The sequence below is a fragment of the Pantherophis guttatus genome, chromosome 2 (assembly GCF_059756535.1).
Source record: "Pantherophis guttatus breed Tessera chromosome 2, ASM5975653v1, whole genome shotgun sequence".
Taxonomy (NCBI): Eukaryota; Metazoa; Chordata; class Lepidosauria; order Squamata; family Colubridae; genus Pantherophis; species Pantherophis guttatus.
This window is the reverse complement of record NC_142064.1, coordinates 57,640,107-57,652,887: the sequence shown is the minus strand read 5'-3', so window position 1 is coordinate 57,652,887 and position 12,781 is coordinate 57,640,107. Positions and strand designations below refer to the sequence as shown.

Below are 12,781 nucleotides of genomic sequence, written 5' to 3'. Positions count from 1 at the left end.
TCTATATCTTCATCCTCACTATTTTATGACTGCACATAATCAAAAAGCATTTCTAGGTTCATCAAAAAGAAGATTCTTTGTTAAAAGGTTTATTTTTATGTTATTTTACTTCATTAAATAAGCCAGGTCACTAATTTCCCTGGGATAAGCTGTAGTTTTGATACATGCACTTGAGAATCACTAACAATTGTAAATTTTTACAATCTTTATATTAAATCCACACAAGTCCAAAAACAATTAGACAGAAACCTAATAGTGAGGTTTGGCTTAAAATGCTATAAATTAGTTACAATAATCTAGAACTAAGGTTTTTCCGGTTGTTGGTTGATTGTATGAGACTGCCATTGATTTAAATAGTTATGGATTTCATTTAATGAAATAACCTATTTATTTTACTGATTTGTATTTCCCTTCTGAAAATAAGGGTCTCAACTCTTACTGATAGGTCACAAGTTTCACTGGAATTGAAAATGATGTGCCAGTTTGACTTTAAATCAATACGGTAGCATTATTCTAAGTTATTTGAAATTCTGCTGCATAATAAGTAAGCAATAATGAAGTTAATCATAGATAAAAAAAAAAACCCACTAAAAATAGAATAATTCATTTCTTGTAGTTACAACTTTGAAATTCTGCATTTTCTACAAAGACTAAGTGCTTTCAATTAAATAATAGCAACCGCTGCGGAAATATCCTTTGTATATTAATGGAGGTATAATATTTAAACCAATTAGTTAGCACTTTAGAATAATCACATTTTAAATAAAAATGATGCAATGAAATATAGATTTAAGATCACATATAAACAAATTCACTTATTAAAAATTAATAGTGTTATAATGCACCTTTCCAGTGTCGCAATCTGTTCCATCCATCGGTGGATCCAACTTAGTTTTACATTCTTTCTCACCTTCAACTTTACACCATAACCCAGCGCAAATAACATGCTGGAAATAAATAAATAGAAATGTAGAAACTTGTATATAAATGTTCTTCATAACTTTCACAAGAAACATGTGAATAAAGAAGCTGTGAATAAATTATGCTTTTGATATAGAATATACTGTAATCTCTTTTCATGACTTCAATACAGAAATACTGTAGATCTGACTGCAAAATAAAAAAGGATTTGTTTGTTTAGCTTACATAAATATAAAATTGGGATTGCCTTTTCTGGTACTATTTCCAACTTCAATTTGCTTTGTGAAGGCAATTAATCATCCAATTTAAAGTTTTGGCTTTATGTAGTTTAATGGACTGTAATGTATCTCTTGAAAACAATTTCTGTCTGTACATTCCCTGGAGAAGAATCTGATTAGGATATTTTTAATACATAACTTCAAAATTGAACATACATAAACAAATATAAACATGAGAGATTAAATAATTACATTACAGAAACACTAAATGTAAAGAATAATAGAAGACTAGAATGACAGTAATTCCATTTTATTCTTCACATAGTTTATAAGTAAAGTTGCCTTTTCCATCCCTTCATTTCTAATTTGACTCCTGGCAACTACGTAGACAAATCCTTGCAATTATTCACAGCAGTAGTTATGGAAGTGGTTGGTCATTGCCTTCATCCTAGGATTGGGAGAGAATAACTGGCCTAAAGTCACCCAGATCTCTTTCAAGCCTAAAGCAGGATTAAAATTCTGCTTTCCCAATTCCTAGTCCTGCACCTTAACCACTAGGCCAAACTAGTTTGCTAAAAGACACAAAATGAATTCAAATATGCATATTCCAATTTCAGGGAAATTAATGTGAATTAATAATTTATTTCATATTTCTAATCTGTATTATATAAACTGATATAAGAAAAAATAGCATATAACGTAATAAATTTAAAAATCAATGAAGCCAACTATTTCCTTATAATCATGACATGTATGTGTATCTTTTAATATATTGATATTTTAATACATAAATCATTAGTAGCAATAGTATTGGGAGGGTGTCAAACTCGCCTGTCTGAAAAGAAATGACATCACCAAGTAAGCCCCCATTTTTCTTACATATATCACAAGGTTGCAAAAGGATGAACCTTGATGATAGTTGTTGGAACTGCAGACTCCTTATAGTAGTGTATTTACACTTCAAATCATGATTACATTCTGAGAGTAACATTTCAAATTCTGTGGTTGTAATGAAGGTGATTTGACAGGTAGATATTATTTTTGTATCCATGGACAGATGTGCAGGACAGTCAGTCGTGGCAAAGAAACAAGTAAAATTTCTCTATTGGCCAAAGAAAGAAAGGAACAACGCCACCAGCCTTGGAGAATAAAAAGAAGAAAGAGGAAGTGGGAGGTAGGAAAGAAGAAAAACAAGATGATCTTTCTACTCACTAATAAGAGATTATAAAAGTGTAAAAGGGAAATTTGGACAGATTTTGGTAGAATGAAGTTCCAAAATTATATCATCCTAGATGTGATTGTTAATAAATATTATTTTTCAATCCATTATTTTGGTGAATAAAGAATGCTCACCAAAATGAAATAGCTATTTAATAGCTATTTCTCAATGTTTTAAAATTTTACTTAATATAATTATGTTTTTATATAATTATATTATGTATTAATATAATTATGTTTTATATAATTATGTTTATTACATTTTAAATAATTTTAATTAATTTTTTTTTTAATTTGATTTATATGCCGCCCTTCTCCGGAGACTCAGGGCGGCTTACAATGCGTTAAGCAATAGCCTTCATTCTTTTGTATATTTTATACAAAGTCAGCTTATTGCCCCCACAAACTGGGTCCTCAGTTCACTGTTTCATTTAATGAAACAATTCTTTTTTATAAAGAATAAAATGCTCTATATTTTTACCATTTTAAAATTCATTTTAATGCAGGAAAAGGCCTCACTGTGACAGCCTTCAAACTAATAAATTAGCCTTCATGCAACATTCCTGATTATTTGAGTGGAAACATCTAGCTCAGTGATGGTGAACCTTTTCGGCACCGAGTGCTGAAAAGGGAGCACTTCGTCAAGGCTGCGACTAGGAAGAGGAGCTGCTCATGGGACATGCGCACACTGGATAAGGCACTTCTGGTTTCCGATGCGCCAGCAAGTCTTCCAGTTACTGCCGCACATGCACATGCACCAATCAGCTGGCGGCCCACATGCTCACACACATGTGTGTCCTGCTAGATGCTTCCAGCTCCAGAAGAGGAATCCGCAGTTCTGCATTGGGAAAGGAAGTGTTTATTTCGGACTTTTGAGATGGGAGGGGCCAGAATGAGGGGTAGCATCAATGAGAATTCTCCCTGCTTGAGCGTCATCGGTCTCCAGGCAGAGCCCTTTGGGACTTCACCTGAAGGAGGAGAGACAGTTCTGCGAAGAGAGCGAACCAGAGAAAGTGGGAGGGGGGATCTTGGCTTTAATAACCAACTTGGGCTTCTTCTTTGTGCGGAACTCTCTGCTCCAGTGGGTGAAGTCAAGGGAGACTCTGACCAATGACACTGCAGAAGAGAGAATTTCCATTGGTCCTCCTTCTTTCTGGACACTCACAATTCTGATGTTTGAGGAAGCCCCATTCCCAGCTCACAGACCAGCTTTTCCAGTTTCCGGCACTGTCGCATGCACAAAGGCCAGCTGATCATCGCTTGCACATACGCGCCAGAAACCCGCTGCGATGCTGCACGTGCCAGGCCACTTTGGGCACGCATGCCGTAGGTTCACCATCATGGATCTAGCTTATAGCCCACTATTTAATCTTTTGACATGGTGTAATTAAGATAAAATTAAAATTAAAACTATTAATATATTTCCTTCCATTTTATTCCAAGTCCTATCTAAAAGCAAAAAAATCTCCCCAATAACAAGCATTCTAATTCAGTAAGGCAACTTTGTTTTCCAAGGATAATAGCATTTGAATGTGCAAGAGAAATGCAAAATCTATTCTATCTTATGAATGAAAGCTTGGTAACACATAATATCTGAAGGTTTATACTGTTGCATGACCATTATAAAGGTTTGATTTGATTTGATAGCTGTCCTTTAAATATTGAAAAATCAAACACAGAATGGAAACAATATGAAGAAGCTTTGAATAGTTAATAAACATTCAGAATTGTTCTATATTTTTTCATTCCTTTAATCCTTTGCTATTATTATTTCTTCAATGTTATTATTCTACACAAAGTACAGAAAGGCAAAACAGCAAGCTTTAAAACTGGGTATACTGTTAAATCATAAATGGCAGTAATCTATTATTCCTACCTGCATTTCTTGGCAGAAAGAGGCAGTTGGTCCAAAAAGAATCTGACATTGTTCATCTGCACTGTATGTTATCCCAGGGAGTTTTGAAGGAATAATCACAGAATTGAGGCTCTGGGGATTTGTATGCAGCAAGCAGTTACTGGCCTTTGACCTGGCAATGCATAAGAGATTGGTGAATAATAACATATATGCTTTATGTAGAATTAAGATGAAAGCTTTAAAACTCAATCTTGCTTTAATTTAACAAAGAATGTTTTTATATTAGTGAAAAAGAGGATAATATGACATATGTCCATGAATGTGAGGCAGCTTTCAGTAGAAAAACCACTTTAAACAGTAGTACTTGGAGGAGGTCCATGTGTCTCCATTCAACACCCCCCCCCCCCAAGAATTAGGTGAAAAACAAAATTAGTTGAAATATTGGGCAGGGAACTCATTATTCAAGAGCATTACATGTGAAAGTGATGAGGAAAGAACACAAGTCCAAATATGTTTGGGAAATAAAGTCATGTAATGTGACTTTGAATATCTTTGAATACCGCTGAACCTCAATCTAAGGTCAATACAAAAAATCTTGCTCCATAATTTCCCATTTTAAATTAAACACCTATTAAACACAAAGAAGAACTGGATAAACTAAAGATAAAATATATAGGATTCGTCTGGGTACAAGCCTGAATTCAGTTTCTAATTTTATTGTATAGAATCCCTATACTACTTAACTCTATTGTGGAAATATTATGGATAATTCTAACCAGGGAATTCAAAATCCTGTCACAAAATACACATGTAATATTGCATGAAATGGACTTCTAACACTTTTTCTAATACTGCAAAAATAAAAGGGCATTGCAATATTTTAAAAAATTAAAAATACAAGTGATTCTTACTTAGGTAAGAATGGCAGGCAGCAGAGTCTGCCAACGAGATCTCATCTGGCCCAACTGGGAAGGAGGCTGCAGAGATGACAATTTACTCAGGACAGGAGAAGAGTGAAGTTATTGCCTAACAACGGCATCATCTTCACCTAACAACCAAGTGTAACTGGGATACTGGAATTGCTATTGCTAAGTGACATGATCACATGCTATTTCGCCTAACAACTACTTTGCTTAATAACAGAAGTTCCAGTCCCAATTAAGATCATTAAGTAAGGATTAACTGGAACTAGTTATTTTTTGGTACTGCCAATTCAAGATTTAGTTGCTTTCTGATTGTCTGTTTGTTGTATTGGTTTAGTCAAGCATTCAGTAAATACCTCAGTCAGTCTGTTTCTCTGCATCTTCCAAAGCTGAGGAAAATGACTTCCATTTAGGTTTTCTAACCAATCAGTTTGGTTTTCGAACTACTGAGAGTGACTTCCATTTTGATTTTCTAATTACAAGGAAACACCCAGTTTTCTAACCTGGATTCGGTCTATTCTATATAAATAAGGGGTTGGGAAGGCAACTTCCTTCGTAATTTGCTTTTCTCCTGATATATGCCTCTCTAAAAGGAAAGAAAAAAGGAAGAACTAAAGTGCTCATTATTACTAGCAGGTATGCATGTAGAATCACTGTATATCCTTCCAGTCATGGTCTTTCATGACTTTCTCTTCTCCTCTCTTTTATCACCTTGCTAAGGAATTCTGATATTCTTTTTTGTCTCAAAAGGTATGTATCAAAAGTTTGAGAAATTCAAAAGATTAGTGAGTGGAGGCAAACTAGTGACTAGACTTCTATCATAATCTGGGACATTCACCTTACTTAGATGAATAATGAATAGTGACAGTTTATATATATATAAACACACATACACACACACATATACATACATACATACATACATACATACATACATACATACATACATACATACATACATACATATATATATATATATATATATATATATATATATATATATATATATATATATATATATATATATATATTTGTTTATGTAAGTTTTCACGGGTATGTATGTGTGTATAGTTAATATTTCGGGTTTCTTCCCGTGTAATTGTGGATATATCCCTAAAAGGGTAGAAGCGACGTTTCGACAGAATCCCATCTGCCATCATCAGGCTTATGTCAGCAGTCTTTTGCAGTAACTGCTGTTGCTATTTGAAATCTGGTGCTGGTATTCTGGGATGGCTCCACCTTTTCATTCTGATTGGTTGGGAGTCCCAGTATGTGTTTATTGGCTTGGCTTCGGGTGTATGGTCGGTTTTTCTCCACTAGGTGGCAGGGCTTCATCTTTGTGGCTGGTTTGAATATGATTTGGTTGGGATTTGTTTTTTGATTAATGTTTGGTCTATGTTTTATATTTGGTGTTAAGATTCGTCTATATATGAGAGCAGGTTTCCAAATAGTAGGCAGATGTGAAGTGTCATCCCATTTATTCATGCAATATGGTCTTTTTTCTATTTCAATTGCTTCTCTGATTATCCTGCCATTGAGATGTTCTATTTTTGCAACTGTTTTTGTGTTATTAAAATTAATATTGTGTCCTGTTGTATTTATGTGTTGAACTAATGATGATGTGTGTTCTTGTTTTTGTATTGAGTTTTTGTGTTCCTCGATGCGCACACTCATTCTTCTGTTGGTCTGTCCAATGTATGTTGATGGGCAGGAAGCACACGGGATTTCGTATATGCCTTGATCTTCTAATTCTATTTTGTCTTTAGGGTTTCTCAGAATGGACGATATCTTTCTATCTGTGCAAAATATGGTTTTGATGTTGTGTTTATGTAGTACTTTGCTAATTTTATCTGTTGTTCCCCTAATATAGGGCAAAATGGCTTTCCCATTGTTTTGTTCCTCTTGTTGTTGTTGTTTTTTTATTCTGTCTTGGTGTTGTATGTTTGATCATATTGATGACTTTATTTCTACAGAACCCATTTGATGTCAGTACATTAGTTAGTGTATATAATTCTGTTTGTAAATGTGCTTCATCAGCCAGACGTTTAGTTCTTGTGGTTAATGTTTTGGCAACAGAGTTTATTTGTGCTGGATGGTGGTGTGATTTGGCGTTGAGATAGCGGTTCGTATGTGTCTTCTTTTGATAGATGGTATGTCCTAAGGTGCCATCAGATTTTTTATAAATTAATACATCGAGGAAAGGTAACTGGTTTTCTGATTCTATCTCCATGGTGAACTTTATTTTGGGATGGAGGCTGTTCAAATATACTAAGAAGTTTTCCAATTTATCTCTTCCATGTGGCCAGATCACAAAAGTGTCATCAACGTATCTGAGCCATAATTTTGGTTTGTTAACAGTTTTTTCTAAGGCATTGGATTCGAATTCTTCCATGAAAAGATTAGCGATGACTGGTGATAATGGTGATCCCATTGGTGCACCTTCTACTTGTTTATATCTGTCCTCTGTGTATGAAATATGTGTTGGATAAACAATGTTCTGTTAAGTCTGTGATATGTTTTGGTAGTTGATATTTGTTTTTAATTGATGACAGGGCTTCTTTGACAGGTATTTGTGTGAATAGTGATACAACATCAAAGCTTGCAAGAAGGTCATTTTCTTTTATGTGTTGCTTTTTTATTATTTGTATGAAATGGTATGAGTTCTGTACATATGAAGCAGCAGATTCTGCGTAAGGTTGCAGATGTTTTGCTAAATATCTGGCTAGATTTTGTAAAGGTGAGCCTATGGAACTTACTATGGGTCTGAGAGGTATTCTACCCTTTTAGGGATATATCCACAATTACACGGGAAGAAACCCGAAATATTAACTACACACACACACACACACACACACACACACACACATATATATAAAATTTATATTTCGCTGATAAAGAAATAAATATAAATTTGGTATAAAATGGTTTGTCATGAATGCGACTGCTTGAAGGTTCCTGGATTGGAGCTGAAAGGCAAAAGGGATGCAGTATGCTCCCTCCCACATGCTGGGGTAGACCAGGTGTCTCAATAGAAAAACACACATATATATATAAGACATTTCCTGATAATAAGCCCAATCAGGCTTTTGAGTGCATGGTAATAAGGCTAAGTGCTTATTTCAGGGTTCAAAAAAATATAAGACAGGGTAGAAACACAGAGAAACACGGTATATACATACATACGTATGTATGTATGTATGTATGTATGTATGTATGTATGTATGTATGTATTCAACTGTCATCATATACATGATATGGGATTTTAATTTTTAAGTTAATACTAACATTTATTGAGTACTCCCAACAATGCTGAAATCTAAAGAAATACCTTGTTAAAAACTGCTTCTGCCTCAGGTAAGTATTGAGTAATAATATTTCTAAAGAATAGCAAGCAATTTTCAGAAATAGTTCTTTTCAATCTGATAGTATTGTAGTAAGGTATTGAAAGCTTGGCATACCTGAAATTTATAATCACCAGGAAAAAAAATAATTGAACAAAATAAAAGCCTGATTGTAACTATATCCACTTCTTGAATGAATTACCTGAGAAATTTTTCTAGGTCGTCTCTGCTACAGTGGGACCATGAAACGTCCCCAAGGTTTTGCCCTTTGATCCATTCTCCAGACATGATGTGGAGACCATCTGCACAAGATGGGTGGTCATTGTCATGATTTATTCCCATGCTGAAACAAGTTTGGAAAACAGTGTATTTTAAGGGAAGAACAGTATAAAAGCAGCTTCTCAAATGTTACACAACAGAATGTAAATTTCCAACATAAAACAGAACCTTAACATGCTTGCAATATTTAAAGAACAAAGAGAATTTAATTAATTATTTAAAGTTTAAATTGATGATAGACATTTAGACAGTCATATACACATAATGACACACATGTCTATCATTTCTTCTTAATTTCAGTTAAATTAATACAGTATTATTCCTTGGATTTAAAACTGAGACTTAGCCATTCTTATTTATAATCCTTGATTTGTGGCTTAGTGCATTGAATGAATCCTGCCAACCTGGCTTATTCAACACATCATGATAAACAAGACTATGATTACTTGAATGTATTCATTTGGTTCAGATTTATGTTTGTCTAGTTAGGTATGTCTACGCTTTGCTGAGCAATCTAATACATATATTGGTTATGGTCTGACTTATTTCAGAAAAGTATCTGAGTACATCATAATTCAAATAACCAGCCTTAGGCTTGCAGTTGATAATTGTTGTTTCCCATTGCAACAAGTTTTGTTTCCACCAGAAAAAAAGTGGGTTATAGGTAGTCCTCAACTTATGATCACAATTGAGCCCAAAATTTCTGTTGCTAAGCGAGACAGATGTTAAGTGAGCTTTGGCCCATTTTATGACCTTTCTTGTCATAGTTGTTAAGTGAATCACTGCAGTTATTAAGTTAATAATACACTTGTTAAGTGAATCTGGCTTCCTCATTGACTTTGCAACTGTCATAAATATGAGTCAGTTGCCAAGCATCTGAATTTTGATCACGAGACCATGAGGATGCCGCAACAGTCATAAGTGTGAAAAATGGTCATAAGTCACTTTTTTCAGTGCCATTGTAAACTTTGAATGGTCACAAAACAAACTATTATAAGTCAAGAACTACCTGTATTGTATTGCAATTTCCTTTGCAGTAATGAAAAAAATAATCATAACACAACCAAGGAAAACAGAGAGATAAAAGTCTTCTATCATCAATCTGGTACAGAAATATAACCCTCAGTATAGTGGTTGGAAAGTAGGAATAGATGAAATAGATGCAGATTCAAATCTCCATTCAATGATGAAATTCAACAGATGATATTCAGCTAATTATAAGTCCAACATATTTCAAGGGTTGTCATATATGAATAAAATTATGCTTTAATATAAATTTATTTATTTTACAAGATTTATGCTACTCTAATTATTGGCCAACTATGGGCAGTTAACTATCCTAATATAATCAAACAAATTTAAAACAAGGAAAATAAATAACCTTCCAAATAATAACAAATAAATGCAATAAATAACAAATGAATAATAAAATCTGCTGGTGGCTCAGCAGACTGATAGCATTGTGATTAACACCAGCTGTCTGCAATTACTGTAAGTTCGAATCTCACCAGGCTCAAGGTTGACTCAGCCTTCCATCCTTTCTAAGGTAGGTAAATTGAGGACTCAGTTTGTGGGGGAAATAAGCTGACTTTGTATAAATATACAAAAGTATGAAGGCTATTGCTTATTGCTTAACGCATTGTAAGCCGCCCTGAGTCTCTGGAGAAGGGCGGCATATAAATCAAATTTAAAAAAATAAAATATCCTTAGCTGCCCATTCTAAGCTGCCCAATATAAGATGCTTATGTTCCTATCTCTATTATCTTGTAGTGAAGATGTAGGTTGTCTTGTGGTGAAGGAATTTGTGCATTTAAGTTATGGTATTGGACAGCAGAAAATGTATATTTTTTGAAGGTCACCATGATGGGCAGCTCATAGGTGAAGGATCAAGCTAAATAAGCTCCAGTGAAAGGAAATGACAGCTACTCAAATATTTTACCAAGTAAACCAAACAGACATTCACAAGCAGGTATTCACAATATGACATAGAAGATGAGTCCTGAATATTGGAAGGTAAATGAGCAGGGGGAAATTATGATAGCATTGAAGCGTATGATGTAGCTGTATTAAGGTTCAGAGGATGTCTACCTGTCAGTGTGTCCAGCAATAAAAAGAAAGTTCAGTGTTGAAATAATATTATAGTACTGGTGTGATCATAACCATGAACCAAGACAAATTTAATATTGTCAAGCAGAAGAGTCAAGGCTAAACATTGACATTCTGGAAATCAGGAAATTGACATGAACTGAAATTAATCACTTCACATCAGAGAAGAATCAGATCTTCTACTGGAGACTAAGAAAAAAATCACCAAAGAACTGGAGCAGCCACTAAGAAAGATGCAACCACATGAGAATGATTCAATTTGAGTCCAAGGCCAGCCAATTAATATTAACATAACCCAAACCCCTTGCCAACTACTGAGGTATTTGAAGCAGTTCTACAGCGACTTGAAGTACCTTGCCGACACAATATTTATTTTGAAAAAAGATGTTACACTAATTATATTACACCAAGTCTTGTTGCTGAATGTGACTCAGATCACAAGCTCCTTCTTCTAAATTAAAATATGACTAATAACCAAATCATCAGTCCAGGAAGATATTACTTCAGTCCATAACTTATAGCAACAATTAGGACTGAAATGAAAACCAAGAAAGAACTCAATATGATTAGTGAGATTTATTAGGAAAAAAGAGGTGACAATTAAAAAAAAACAACCTACCACCATTGGTTTCAAATGTGAATCTTTTATATAGTCAATTCAAAGAAGCTTCTAGCTTTTTTTCCTATTGCACTTTCAGGACAGGCGTGAAGAAGCTTCACACTTCTGGGAATGTCTCGTTGTGAACTGCAGAGAAGCTTTCTTCAGTCAACTCTTTGTACTGAGGGGAGGGCTCATACACTGAAAACAGTTTGCCCATGTGGACTCCTTTCGGACACAAATTTTGAATTTGTATCTCTCCTATCTTTGACCACCTTTAAATACTTTTCAGTCTGCCAGGACGAAACGAGCCAAGACATAACAACTAATGGTCAGAAATAAGTTATATTCAAAGTGCTGGGAGAGACTTGGAAAATGACATCTTTCCCTAGTAGCACAGGAATCTTGCGATCATTTACAGAATAGGTTGTGGGCTGAGCTGGGATTCTCACTCCTCTCTCTCTTCTTACTAATATGTAGACTAGAGACTCTCCTATCTTTGAGAAACACTCTCACTTACTTCCTTAATTAGCAGCTGCTTGTTTCAGAGATACTCCCATTACAGCACATTCTCTTTCTCTGGCTTTTGGAGATCTGTAGGGGAAAAACCACAAAAATCCAAAATGGACTCCAATACTTTATCCATTCATCAACAAGCAACCAAGTGGTACAGGAAGCCAGGCAAAAATCCTTAAGAAATTATTTTGCACAGGAATTATTCTTGTATTTCTAAATACAAAAGTATTGGCCCAATTGTTACAAGCTATAATCAGAAGCCTGAAGGTCCCAGAAGGAGAAAAGGCAATGAGAGGAATGGAAACCAAATTCAGCAGCTTCTTAGTATATGGTTTCTCTAAAGTTTTTGAGAATCTTTCAATAAAATGTTTATATCTTGAAATCCAGAGCTGTGACCATAGTGAAATGGACAGGTTATCAATTTAAAAAAAAGGTAAAATAAATATCTTTTCCAGGCCTTCTTAGTTCTGTCTGCTTCACTCTTTAATGGTCAAGGATTCCTAGATATACTGTCTTTTACCTTGACCTTAGAGAATGACTAGTCAGTCTTATTAAGCTCATCTGGAATTTTCTAATGCCCTCCTCTTCAGCTTGGTACCTATTGATAAAAATGTCCAATGCCACCTTCTTAGGTTTATCAAGCCAGTTCATCCCCTCTAAACCACCCGGTGTGTCAGATATGCATTTATTTTTTACTCTGGGTTCCAAATTTGAACAATTGCATTTTAGCTAAATAATGACATACATTATGTAAAAAGGGCCTATAAACTTTTAAGTCTTAAATAAAATCTGAGTACAACTCATAT

The 12,781-nt window shown here is 34.5% G+C and overlaps 1 protein-coding gene across 1 annotated transcript in view; it reads right to left on the bottom strand.

Annotated features, from left to right (window-relative positions):
* The window catches only part of ADAMTS19 (ADAM metallopeptidase with thrombospondin type 1 motif 19), a 99,334-nt gene that overhangs the window by 40,593 nt on the left and 45,960 nt on the right, over window positions 1-12,781 (bottom strand). Inside the window, exons 9-11 of the mRNA XM_034410006.3 lie at window positions 8,679-8,819; window positions 4,234-4,384; window positions 846-947 (exon numbers count right to left, since the gene is read on the bottom strand). Of these exons, the coding sequence (XP_034265897.2) occupies window positions 846-947; window positions 4,234-4,384; window positions 8,679-8,819 (394 nt within the window). The remainder of the gene's footprint in view (window positions 1-845; window positions 948-4,233; window positions 4,385-8,678; window positions 8,820-12,781) is intronic.